The 14,085-nt window shown below is 35.1% G+C and overlaps 1 protein-coding gene across 5 annotated transcripts in view; it reads left to right on the plus strand.

Annotated features, from left to right (window-relative positions):
- Positions 1-14,085, plus strand: part of PHKA1 (phosphorylase kinase regulatory subunit alpha 1) — a 131,195-nt gene that overhangs the window by 10,178 nt on the left and 106,932 nt on the right. For all 5 annotated transcript variants that reach the window (XM_045537751.1, XM_045537752.1, XM_045537750.1 and 2 more), the window contains exons 4-5: positions 1,757-1,925; positions 12,975-13,057. In XM_045537751.1, the coding sequence (XP_045393707.1) occupies positions 1,757-1,925; positions 12,975-13,057 (252 nt within the window). The remainder of the gene's footprint in view (positions 1-1,756; positions 1,926-12,974; positions 13,058-14,085) is intronic.

Below are 14,085 nucleotides of genomic sequence, written 5' to 3' on the forward strand. Positions count from 1 at the left end.
GTCATATGTATTGCAAATATTTTTTAGCAGTCTATCATTTATCTTTTGAGTTTATGATATTTTCAATACAAAAGTATTTTTAATTAAAAATTTGTTTTATTCTAGGAGATCTTAAAGCATATTGCACACATTGAATCTGACCTGACTTTCTGGTGATCAAGATTATGTTTTATTAGAAGAAGAAATTGGGGCCTAGATTATTAATAAAATGACTGCCCACAGGCACAAAACAAGTCTAAAGTAGAAAGAAATAAACTCCAGACTCCTGAACTTCTTTATAAGTGAAGATCTCACATCTATCATTTCCTTTTTTCCCCTATCTTTGCTACTTTTTTTTTGTATTTTAGATATTTGCACTTTCTACCTTACCAAATAGATTTAAAGTCACTAATTGCATGAACCATATTTAAGGTATAATGGTTACTTTTTGTCAACTGAAGAAAATGATGAGATTCATAATTTGGAAAGGAGGGCTTCATTTCTCTTAAAGGGTTGCAGCCTGTAGGTGGCCATTCCAGTAGTCTGGAAAGCCAAGGCCCTGGCCAGAATCCAGGAACATGTGCTTCCAAGGATGGACAATGGGAACCGGAATTTATGCTGAGCAGTGTGGACAAATATACATATTTAACAAGTTATAGGAGGAATCACGATTATTTATGAAAGGAGAAACATGCACGTGTGCAATTGAGCTTAATGCTCATTCATTGGTTGCATATATAAAAAAATAGAGGTGTTAGCATGATCCAAGGGTAGTTTTCGGCTCTCTGACATCAAAAGGTGAAGCAGAATACGTGAAAAACCTTATTGTGCATACTCTCTAGTCTGCTTAGAACCACTCCATGGTTGGTAGCCCCTTATCAGGAAAAAATGCTGGTCAGTTGTGCCAGAAACCAAAGGGAGGAGCAGCATTAGGCCATTAGGCAGTTGATTGAAATCAGGGGTGGAGCAAGTCTTTCTGAAGGGCTGGTTCTGTTTTAGCCCTTAGGGAAGAAAGCCTAATGGTGGTTAACAAGGGAAGGGGTATGATGAGATGTGTCTTATTTCCCATCCTGTCCTGGCTGAGAACTCAGTTTTAAGGTTTCTCTGGGGTCCCCTTGGCCAAGACGGGGTCCATTCAGTCAGTGGGGTGGGGAGGGGCTTAGGATTTTATTTTTATTCCTCACTATCATGCATCAGAGGCATACGTAATCAAATCTAAGTTTCAGGAACTAAGTCTGTCAGTTGTCCCTTGCACAATATTTCCCTTCTGACCTCTGGTTTCAGCTTTCTATCATGCCTTTTCTCGGTCACTCTGTGTGTCTATCACCAGCTGTTTTCATTACGCCTTCAAAATATATCCTGTTGTTCTAATTTCCTTCAAAATTCCTACCTCAGTTTCAGGAACAAATACATATTTTCACACTCAGTTATTTCTTACTAAGCTGTTCTCACTCAAACACTCTGAATCTCAGTTTATGTATACAGTGTGGCAGAGCAACCATCTGAAGAGTGAAAGAAAGGCGATGAATAGGAAATAACTGGCTTTAACTATTTGGTAGTATTTTCTAATTAAATTGAAAAACAACAATAACAGACTTTCCCAGTTGCATTATATAAGGAAAAAGAGATAACAGTGCATTTTAAATATTCACAAATTGCCTGAAGACAACGTGTCTTTACATTGCAATGATATATGTTAGAGTACTACAGAAGTGTGGCATATGCTATGGGTTGATTTTTCTGCATACCCTTCTTTTAATGGTTTTGTTTTTTCCAGGTGGATAAAGTAGAATCCTTCAAATATAGTCAGAGTACTAAGGATAGCCTCCATGCCAAGTACAACACCAAAACTTGTGCCACTGTAGTGGGTGATGACCAGTGGGGACACCTGCAGTTGGATGCTACCTCAGTGTATCTGCTCTTCTTAGCTCAAATGACTGCCTCAGGTAAGTACAAGGAGAGAAGTACTGGGAGCCCCTGAGCATGGAGCACTTGCTCTGGCATACAGGGCTTCTCCAAAGGTATTGGCCAGAAAGCAACATAGCTATTTACATTGCTCAAAGAAGCGCATTGCAAACAACATTTTGTAGATTTTATACAGAGAAACAACTTTTTGAGGTCCAGTTAATATTCTTCTACACTGAGAAACAAGTTTATGGTACTAATTAATATTATTTTAAATTGAGAACCAGGAAGTCTGGGGCAGATCTTATTTAGATAAATATTTTTATTGTTAATCCTCAGATAACATGAGATGGGGAAAAAGGCCTAGAGTTTATTGCTTGTTCTCATACTGTACGCTGACAAGCCTGCCAGTTAGTATAAATATAAATTGAATCACCTACTTTATACTATTCTTTATGAATATATCATTAACAAGGCATCTGTATATATGCATCTAAATTGTGTTAAGGAAATTAAGAATCAGAATCCAAATGTTTATTTTTTTATTATTGAATAGTATATCCTTTTCAGTGGTTTTGTTATTAGCTTTAGATGCTTTACCTGAAAAATGAAAATGTATTATTTCTCCTAAATTAGGGGGAGAAGGAGATAATGTATCTGATTATATCTAGTTTATAAATTTAATGGGACCTTTGCCAGATCTTCCTGAGTAAGTTAATATACTTCTCAAAATATCACATTTTTGACATTTCCATTTATTTATCTTCTCATCTGGTTACAGAGCTCCTTGATACTAAGGGCATCCAGGGTGGGAATTCCTTCAGGATACTCTTCTTCTCTTTTTCTTACAGAAAGAAATATTTGGTGATAAACCCCCTCTTCTCCTCTAGAACACAGCCCAGAATCTAAATAACCTTTTCTCAAAATTATGAGCTGGCTACCCAGATACTCCTTCCTTTTGCAGGGGAGGTTTCTCCCTGAATACATATATTTTTAGGCTTTACTTATTTAAATAGAGTGACAACTGCAACTCCATTTCTAACATTATTTTAATACCAACTCTGGGTTTTTTTCCTATAAAGCAAACAGTGTCTAAATATCCCTTATGGTTTTTTATTTTGAGCCTAGAATGGAAACAAAAATATACCAAGGAGGCTTGTAAGAGACATATTCATTGATTCAACAAACGTTTATTGATTCCTGACCTGACATTTAATTTTCAACTCAATCAGCTGACTTTGATAGCTGCTTGAAATAAGGTGGAAAATCAGGCCTTTGAGGAATAAGTAGAAATAGGTAGAAATTCACAAGTCAGAAAAAGGAAGGGAATAGCATGAGCGTAGCACAGAAGTTTGAAAGGTACTGGCTATCAAGGTAAGGCTAGGTATCTTCTATGGTTAGAGTATAAGTTTCATCTGGAAAAATGGCAAAATATGAAGCTAGAAAGTTGGGGCTAGCTCTTTGAGGGCCTGTGTACCATGCTAAATAGTTTGGAGTTTAGTCTTTAATCAGTAGCCATTCAAGGTAGTTAATCAAGGAAGTTTCAGATCATTCAGTCCATTAGTAGGAGAATAGATTGCATGGAAGAGAAAATTAAGATGGCAAACTACTTAGGAGGTTAGGAAATACTTCAGGCAAGAAATGATGCAGAACTTATGTAAGGCAGTTGCCTTGAAAATAAAAAGGGCAGATGTGAGATATAATTGGTAGATAGAATATAAAAGATCTTCATAGAATATTTAACAATGCTCTGCATGGTTTTAAATACTTAAAAATCTCAACCTTCCCCAGGCAGGGCAGGGTGAGAATGCTAAGCCACGATTGTCCTCGGCCCACCTCTCTAGTAGGGTGGAGGTTCCACACTGGGAGAGGCAAGCTAAGAAGATCAGAGGCTACCACCTCTTCCCAGTACTCAGTTTATAAGGCAGGGTTGTCACACCTAAAGAAGTAGGCCACTGTTCCCAACATCAGCTCTGGAGTGCTGGCACAGAAATTTTGCTGGGGCAGGAGAGGCTGTAAGAATGCAAAGCTCCATAGCTCTTACCAAGAAAATTGACTATTTGAAACAGAGTATAGAAAAGTTTAAGACTAAGGGTATTCTTAAAATACAATGGAAATTTTGGTTCTAAGCAATTAAGAGGAGGCTAGTAGCTTAAAAAGAGCAAGAAGCTAATCCATAGACTAGCTAGAAGTTTTAATAGTGAGAATCAAGCAAAGAGATAGCTAAAAAGAACCTTCCTAGTGTTGGAACAAGTCTCAAAGACTTGCCACAAAGACCACATGAAAAGGAGACTGAATTTAATTGGATGAGTCTATGGAGCAATTTGTGTCACAGGGCATTACACAAAATAGTAGAGCAACCAGTTGGAAATTCACGGAGCGTGCATCTGAGTATGATGCCAAGAGAGGTAGATACTTAACAGATTAGGCAAGAGACAGTTGATGAGGCCTCTGCTAAAACACTATCTTCCCAGGGTGACAGTGTATCTGCCCAAGGTTACACTCTCTAAGGAACATCAGAGGCTGTACACTGAGGGGAAAATAGACTTCACTGAAATAGTCTAGCCAAGTCACTAAATAGATAAACAAAAACAAGCCCAGGAGAGGAGGGTATCAGTATCTAGAGTTCTTACAACATACTGTCTAAAATATCCAGTTTTCAACAAAAATTTGTGAGGCATGTAAAGAAACAGGAAGATATGAGCCGTACACAAGAAAAAAGCAGGTAATAGAAACTACCTTTGAAAGGGCCCGTATGTTGGACTTAGGAGACAAAGACTTCAAAATAGTTACTGTAAAGTGTCCAAAAATCTAAAGGAAACCATGCTTAAAGAAATAAAAGAAGATATGATGAACATGCCTCATCAGATAGATAATATCAATAAAAAGATTAAAAAATCAAATGGAAATTCTAGAAATGAAAGCATAGTAACCAAAATGAAAAAAAAAAAAAAAAACACTAGAGAGGCTTATAGTAGACATGAGTTGGCAGAAGAAAGAATCAGTATACGTGAAGGTAAATCAATAGAGAATATTCAATCTCAAGGATGTAGAGAAAAAATAATAAAGAAAAATGAACAGAACCTTGGGGAAATGTAGAACACCATTTGGCACACCACCACACATGCAATGAGAGCACCAGAAAGAAGGTAAGAAGCAGAAAATATATTGTAAGAAATAATAACTGAAAAGATCCCAAATGTGATGAGAAACATTAATTTACACACCCAAAAATCTCAATAATCTGCCAAGTAGGATAATCACAGAGATCCACACGAAGAAACATTACAGTAAAAATGTTGGAAGCCAAAATAAAGAGAAAATCTTGAAAGTAATGTGAGAAAAATGACTTCTCATACACAAGGGAACCTCAATAAGATTTTCAGCTGACTTCTCATCAGAAAAAAATAGAGGCTTCTGAGCCAGTTGAATAATGTATTCAAAGGGCTAGAGAAAAGAACTGTCAACCAAGAAGATAGTATCCAGGAAAACTATCTTTCAGAAATGGAGTGAAATAAAGACATTTCTAGATAAACAAAAACTGAGAGAATTTTTTGCTAGTGTACCAACCTACCTTAGAAGAAATACTAAAAGTTCTTCAGACTGGAAGCAGGTGAACCCAGATAGTAATTCAAATCCATGTGAAAAAGCAGACCCCAGGTAAAAGTGATTAGTAATACAGTATAATTACATATTTCTTCTTTTTTCTTTCAATTGATCTACAAAAGCAGCAGTACAAAACAATATGTTTATGGTTGTATTGTTGGGCCTATAACAAAAATGTAATATATTTCACAATTATATAACAAAGGAAGTGGGTAGAAGAAAAGCTATATTGAAGTAAGGGAATGATACCAGATGGTAATTCAAATCTACAGGAACATATAAAAAAAACTAGAAATGGTAAAATAGAAGGTTAATATAACAAACTCAAAATATATAATTTCTCCTCAGCTTCTTTAAAAGATATAAAATTATATAAATTTAACAGTTGAAGACTTCAATACCCCACTTTCAATAATGCATAGACTAGGTATAAAATCAACAAGGAAATGGAAAACTTAAATTGACTAGGCCCAACACACATCTATAGAATACTCCATCCAACAACAGCACAGTACATATTCTTCTTATAGAATAGTCTCCAGGATAGACTATATGGTAGGCCATAAAATAAGCCTCAGTAAATTTGAAAGATTTCAGAATCACAGAAAGTATGTACTATGACCAAAATGGAATAAAATTAGAAATCAGGAATAGAAAGAAATTTAGGAAAGTCACAACTATGTGGAAATTAAACAACAGACTCCTAAATAACCAATGAGTCAAATAAGAATCACTAGGGAAGTTAGAAAATACTTTCAGCTAAATGAAAATGAAAACACAGCATACCAAAACTTACAGGAAACAGTGAAAGCAGTGTTTAGAGGGAAGTTTATAGCTGTAAACACCAATATAAAAAAAAGAAGAAGGACTCAAATCAGTAACCTAACATTCCACCTTAAGACACTGGAAAAAGAAGACCAAACTAAACCCAAAGAAAGCATAAGAAATGATTTAATAAACATTATAGCAGAAATTAATGAATTAGGGAATGGAAAAACAATAGAGAAAATCAACAAAAGCAAAAGTTAATTCTTTAAGATCAACAAAATTAACAAACCTTTAGCTAGACTGAGCACAAGAAAAAGAAGATTCAAATTACTAAAATTAGCAATAAAAGAGGGGACTTCACTACAACCTTACAAAAATATAAAGAATTAAAAGGGGAAAAAATTTAAAGAATTAAAAAGGAATACTATGGACAACTGGTTACCAAAAAATTAGACAATGTTGATGAAATAGAAAAATTTCTAGAAAAGTACAAACTACTGAATCTGACTCAAGAAGCATAGCAAATCTGGATAGACCTATCACAACTAAAGAGAATTAATAACAAATAATTTCCCACATAGAAAATATTAGGCCCAGATAGCTTCAGTGATAAATTCTACCAAATATTTAAAAAATAAGTACCAATTCTTCACAATACTTCCAAAAAATAGTAGAGGAGGTAACACTTGAAAACTAATTCTGTGAGGCCAGTATTACTCTGATTTTCTCTTGGGTGTTTATATATGCACACATACTAAGAGAAATTAAAACATGTTCACTCAAAAACTTACCCATGAATGCTCATAGCAGCATTATTTATAATAGCCCAAAGTAAAAACAACCCAAATGTTTATCAACTGATGATTGGATAAATAAAATGTGATCCATCTGCACAATGGACTATTTTTGGGAATGAAAGATGAAGTACGGACGGATACATGTGATAACAAATGAACTTTGAAAACATTATGCTAAGTGAAAGGACTCAGACATATTAGGTCATTAAATATGAAATGTCCGATTTCTAATCACTTCTAAAGCATAGTTTATTATATCTCAAACAAGAAGCAGTACAATTAAAGTATGTGCCTAAACTATCAACACAGTTTTGCCATCTTAACGGTAGCAGCACAGAAGCCTGGAGAGCACATGGCAATGAAATCGTGAAAGGCATTTTCCACAGCTTGTTGAGTATTGACTATTTTTCCTTGCAAGAAGTAGTCCAAAGCTTGGAAGAAGTGGTAGTCAGTTGATGCAAGGTCTGGTGAATATGGTGAATTACAGAAAGTTTCCAAATCCAGCTTCTGTAGTTTGAGCAGCATTGTTTGTGTGACATGTGGTTGAGTGTTGTCTTGTAAGAGGATGGGCCTGTCTCTGTTTACCAATCTCTGCTGCTTAATTGCAAGCATCCTTGTCATTTTGTCCAATTGGTTGCAGTAGAAATCCATTCTAATGAATTGACCAGGTTTCATGAAGCTGTACTGGATAATACCAGCACTGGACCACGAAACACACACCATTAGCTTTCTTTGATGAATATTCAGTTTTGGACTGTGTTTCGGCACTTCATCTCTATCCAACCATTGTGTCGAACACTTAACATAGTCAAAAAGAATGCATTTTTTGTCACACATAACAATACAGTGTAGAAATGGTTTGTCTTTATGTCATGACAGCAAAGAAAGGCAAGCATTGAGATGATTTCTCTTCTGATGTTTGCTTAATTCACGTGGTACCCATCTATCCAGCTTCTTTACCTTGCCCATTTGTTTCAAATGGTCCAATATTGTTGGAATAGTAATGTCAAACCTTGCTGCTAATTCCCACGTAGGTTGAGATGGATTTGTTTCCACTACAGCTTTCAGCTTTTCGTTATCCACCTTGGTCTCAGGTCGCCCACATGGCTCATTTTCAAGACTGAAATCACCAGAATGAAACTTCCCAAACCATTGACATACTGTGTGTTCATTAGCCACATCCTTCCCAAAAACTTTGTTGATATTTCAAGTTGTCTGTGCTGCACTGGTTCCATAATGGAGCTCATATTTGAAAATAACATGAATTTTTGACTTATCCATGGTTTTACAAAATTGTCCTTTAAAAATATTTGAAAGATAATCACAAGCCAAAATGTGTGTTTGAAAGACTGAGGATGTACCTTCACAATAAAAATAAAACAAGAAGTGTCAAAGTGAAATGTCAGAGATATCAACTGTCAAACTTAGTACTTAAGGAAATCAGACATTTCATAATTAATAAGCTAATACAAGGCCATGTACTGTATGATTCTATGTATATGAGTGTCCAGTAAGGCGAATCTATAGAGACAGAAAGTGATTACTTAGGCTGGGAGGCAAGTATAGAAGGAAATGGGGAGTGACTGCTAATAGGTGTGAGGTTTCTTTTTGGGGTATAAAAATGTTCTAAAATCAATTGTGATGGTAGTTGCACAACTGTACATACACTAAAAAGCATTGACTTATATATAATGTTAATCTATCTCAATAAATTTATTTTTAAAAATGAGGGAGAAAGAGGTTTAATGTTAGACAGGTGAGTACAAAATCTAATTGGAGTAGACCACTGAATCAGCTCTGTTTCTGGAGCCCTGCATTCTTTAGTATGCTTTATATAACACTGTCACCTTTGGCCTAACCCAGCCCTACCTCATTTTATGTGTATTTACCTCTACATTTTCTGTTCAACAAGCAATGCCTTGGCTCTACAGAATGGACAGGATTTAGAAGTTCTGTACTTATGGTTTTGCCTCAAGATACCAGTCCTTTTCCTGTGGTTAACATAGTTGTTTAAAATCATTTAATAAAATTTTAAAACATCTACCATTCAATACTATTTAATATCATTCACAATACTATGTGAGATGCTTTTAGGAGATGTAAATATAAATACTATGTTTCTTTTCTTAAAACTCAGGTACTCATTTATCTATAATACAGAGTAAAAAATAAGTTCATAAGAGCAAGAAAAATAAAATTCTGTGAACCACAGAAGAGGAGAATCAATGACAACATCACAGATGAGGTAGCACTTGAGCTGGGCCTTGAAAGAGCAGTGGGATTTCAAGATGTGGAGAGCAGGGGAAGATCATTTAAATAGAGAATACCATGAACAAAAGGACATATGGTAGAAATGTGTGGCGTTTATATGGTGTAGTGATTAGTCAGCTGTGAGACAAGTCTAAGAGATGGACAAGACCAGATTCACACTTGCCTTCTCTCAGTCTTGGGTCAATCATGTCAGCACACAAAGATGACAAGATAAAGCAGCTGATGTCCAATGTTACTATTTCTCTTCTCTTTTTTCCACTCTATCCAAGAAGTCAAGGTCATTACAGCTACAGGAAAGACCCTTTGCTGTTGCAGTTCCCTGCACTTATGGTTTCTATTTTAACAGAGCCATGGATCAGGAGGAGTTTTCAATCTGATAATACTGATCATATAGTCCTTTCTAATTCAAAAATTGCACAGTTCCATGATTTAAAATATCTGTCAATAGATCAAAGATGTAGATGCAAAAAAAAAGACCTTATAAAAATACCAGAAACATTTGTGGGATAAAACTATTTTATAAATGTTTCTGAGAAGAAAATATACTATAAAAAGTCAAAATTCAATCAAATTAGGAAAAACACTTGCAACACGTATGATGGGCAAAAGGCTAATTTCCTTAATGTTTATAAAATGTCAATAACAGAAAGAAAAAGTTTAGTGCTGAGCAAAATATATGTACATGTATGTATGTGTGGGGGTATGTGTGTGTATATATGTATAAATATATATGTGTGTATATGTATGTGTATATAAATATGAAACAGAAAGATCAGCAATTCAATAGAAATCTGTGAAGGACACGACCAAACAGTTCATAGGAAAAGAAATGCAGGTGGCTTATAAATATATGTAATAAAATGACTTGCAACCTTATAATAAAAGAACTGCAAATTAAACTATGATGAGCTTCTATTTCTTATTCATTAAAGTGAGGCAAAGATCAAAAACTTTTATTGATGCCTGTGTTTGCAAGGGTATAGGGAAACAGTCAGTATTGGTTGGTATATAAACTGTAGAACTTCTTTGCAGAATAACTTGGTGCTGATTACAAAAATTTAACATACATGAAATATTCAGAGGGGTATACAGATATCTGCAACTTACTTTGAAATGCATCAAAAAATAAGATGGTTAGATAGGTGATGAAAAAAGTGTGGTAAAATGTTAATGGTAGAGTCCAAATGGTGGGTATACAGGTGTCCTCTGTAAAATTCTTTCATTTTTTCTGTTTGAAAATGTTCATAATAAAATATTGGAAAATGATATGCATAAGTCTTTCTACTCAGCAATTCTAAGAATTTTCCCTGATATACTGGCACATGTGTACAATGATATATATACACAAATATTCATTGAAACATTGATTGTGATGAAAGATTAGATACAACCTAAACATCTTTTAATAGGGAACTGGTTACCTGAGTACCTATTCAGTGGAATGCTATGTAGCCATTAAAAAAATGATGCAGATATAGTTGAAATTATCTCCAAGTTATGTATGAAAAACGCAAGGTGTGTTATAAAGTACTAACCTTTGCATAATATTTCTATATGTCTAGATTTGGCAGGGATGGAAGTGATGTGGTTCTGGGTAGGAGGAAGACTCACCGTACACCCTTTTTTCATGAAAGAGTATTACCAAGTGCTCACTTACAAAGGGCATGTTTGTTTTCAGAATTGTTTATGAACCAGAATGAGTGTTATCCACTACATTCACAGTGGAGTTCATTTGAAAGCTGACAGTAACAAACATTTGACAACCACTTTGTATCATGCTTCTAAGAATGTCAGAGGACTTTTTCTGTTCCGAAGCCCTTTTAAAGAAGCTTCTCCCCCCTAGATCTAATTGCTGTGGATATGCCCACTGCTCAGCAAACTGGAAATTCTTGGCTTTTTCTGGCTGTGATACAACTACATAGCTGGCCTATGTAATCATTTCCATTAAACCAACATACCTGTTTTTGTGAACAAATGTGGTTATAACATTTTTTGTTTAAATAGAATAGCTTCCTCCAGGTAAACATGAGAAGCTTAAAAGTTTAGTCTCTATAGTTAACTTGATCTTCACTTTTTCCTCCTTGTTTATAGATTAGAAAAGAAGAACAAACTTCGTGATTTTTCAATTCTAAAATGATTTCTTAGTTTGATTGAATCAAGTAGTCTAAACAAAGTCTTTAGATAATGTACACAGTAATAACTGTTGTTTCAAAAGAGGTGTTTTAAAAGTTAACTGCTTAGTAAATTTTACATGTATGAAAAGTTTTAGTGCTCAGGATATAATAATTTTGTGTAAAATTTTGTGAAATGTATCCTTCAGTTTTCTGCTTTATTTAATATGATTTTTGCTTTTTTATATAACTTTTTAAATTACAAAAGTAGCACCTGTTCATTGTAGAATATTGTAAAATTTCCAAGATGTCCAAAAAAAGAAGAAAATAAAGCTACCTTAAACCTCACCACCAAAGATAACTACTAACGTCCTCCTGGTATATATTTTTCTAGTTCTTTGCGCGTGTGCCTGTGTGTGTGTGTGTGTGTGTGTGTGTGTGTGTGACAGGGGGATTTTTAAACAAAAATGGATCATGTTGTACATATTAGGAGGCAGTATGGCATCTTGGTTAGGAGCTCAGTCTCTGAAGTGAAACATAAGTTGATAGTCAATTGAGTCCTGGTTCCACTATTTATGAGTTAAATGCCTTTAGGCAAATATTTTCCTCTCCTCCAGGCGCGGTGGCTCACGCCTGTAATCCTAGCACTCTGGGAGGCCGAGACGGGTGGATCATTTGAGCTCAGGAGTTCACGACCAGCCTGAGCAAGAGCAAGACCCCGTCTACTAAAAATAGAAAGAAATTATATGGACAACTAAAAATATATATAGAAAAAAGTAGCCGGGCATGGTGGCACATGCCTGTAATCCCAGCTACTCAGGAGGCTGAGGCAGGAGGATTGCTTGAGCCCAGAAGTTTGAGGTTGCTGTGAACGAGGCTGACGCCACAGCACTCTAGTCTGAGCAACAGAGTGAGACTCTGTCTCAAAAAAAAATTAAAAAAAAAAAAACAAGTATTTTCCTCTCTAAGCCTCATGAAGAAAATAGAGCTGCTTACCTTTTAGGGTTATTGTTGTAAAAATTAAATGGATAATTCGTGTAAAACACTCCATGTGTAAGCTATAACTGTCTTTGTATAGCTTACATTTAGAATAACTATATTTTTACTAGAAAAATGTAGTTTTAAGTCCTCCTTAAAATCATAATTTTACATACTTTTTTCTTGCTTAATAATCAGATTTCTTCCAACTCTTCTTTGAAATATTTTTCTTTTTTTCCATGTGCCTAGGTTTGTACATTTAAGCACATTATAAATTGGTTACTATAGAACCAGGAGTCTGAGACTATCTATTAAAACCTATAAATAACAGTTGAAATTCGTCCGTGTTAAAATATGCTTATATCTCACTTAGCTGGAGACTAGCCTAGGACTGATTTGTGATCTTGTTTTTATAGTTAAGGAATCAAAGTACCTTCCATTGTTCCTAAGGAGGAATAGGATTACTTGGGAATAGTGAGGTCACTTAGTCACTCTGGCTACCTACAAAGCTTATAGTGATAATTGACCAGTTCTATATCTTTATTTCCTTTTTCCTTAGGACTCCATATCATCCACAGCCTAGATGAGGTTAATTTCATACAGAACCTTGTGTTTTATATTGAAGCGGCATATAAAACTGCTGTAAGTACTCATTTTGGAACAGATTTTAAACATATGATTTTTAAAACAAATACTGGGTAAGCCAGTCCTTTTCTTAATGCTGCCCCTCATAGGGAACCAACCTAAAAGGCTTCTGACAGAAATTATCTTTAGCTTCTTCCTTTACTAAGATCTGTCATCCTCTGTTTGCCTTTTCCCCAAGGGGGTTACAGAGACAAGAGGGTCAAGATGTTATGCTTTCCTTTCAAACTCTGTGATATCTCATCGTATGTATTTGACAATCTGGGGCTAAATTGTGATCTTATTTTAATCGTCTAAGGTCTTATACATGAGTAGGATGGCTACGGAGTATTGTGGGTCAGTTAGCTACATAGAAATCAAATTTAGTCATGTGTTTAATATTATCTGTAGGCATCAATTCAGTACTTACTATACAAAAAAGCTTGTTTTTCTTTACAACTACCACATGAGGTAGGTTTATATTAAATCGTCATATATTTAACACATTCTCTGTGAAAAATTTTAAGTTAGATACTGTATAAGAATGCAATGTTTTCTTCATCAGGCTAACATAGTTTTTTGGGTTTTTTTGTTTTTTTTTTGTTGTTGTTGTTGTTTCATTTTTTGCTTTTTTTTTTTTAGCTTACAAACAACAGAAATTTACTTCTCACAGTTCTGGAGGCTGGGAAGTCCAAGATCCAGGCACCAGCAGATTAGGTGTCTGGTGAGGGCTCACTCCCTGGTTCACAGACAGCCATCTTCTCACTGTGTCCTCAGAGGGCGGAAAGAGAGCTAGCCAGCTCACTGGCCTATTCTTTTAAGGACATAAATCCCATTCATGAGAGTTCCACCCTCATGACCTAATCACCTTCCAAAGGTCCCAACTCTTAGTACCATTACACTGGAGATTAGGTTTCTTTTTTTTATTTCAGCATATTATAACATAGTTTTTTGTTGTTCATTGAAGCTTTATTCATAATTTCCAAAGTTGACAATAACTCAAATGCCCATCAATAAGTAAATGGATACACAAATTACAGTATATCCAT

The sequence above is a fragment of the Lemur catta genome, chromosome X (assembly GCF_020740605.2).
Source record: "Lemur catta isolate mLemCat1 chromosome X, mLemCat1.pri, whole genome shotgun sequence".
NCBI lineage: Eukaryota > Metazoa > Chordata > Mammalia > Primates > Lemuridae > Lemur > Lemur catta.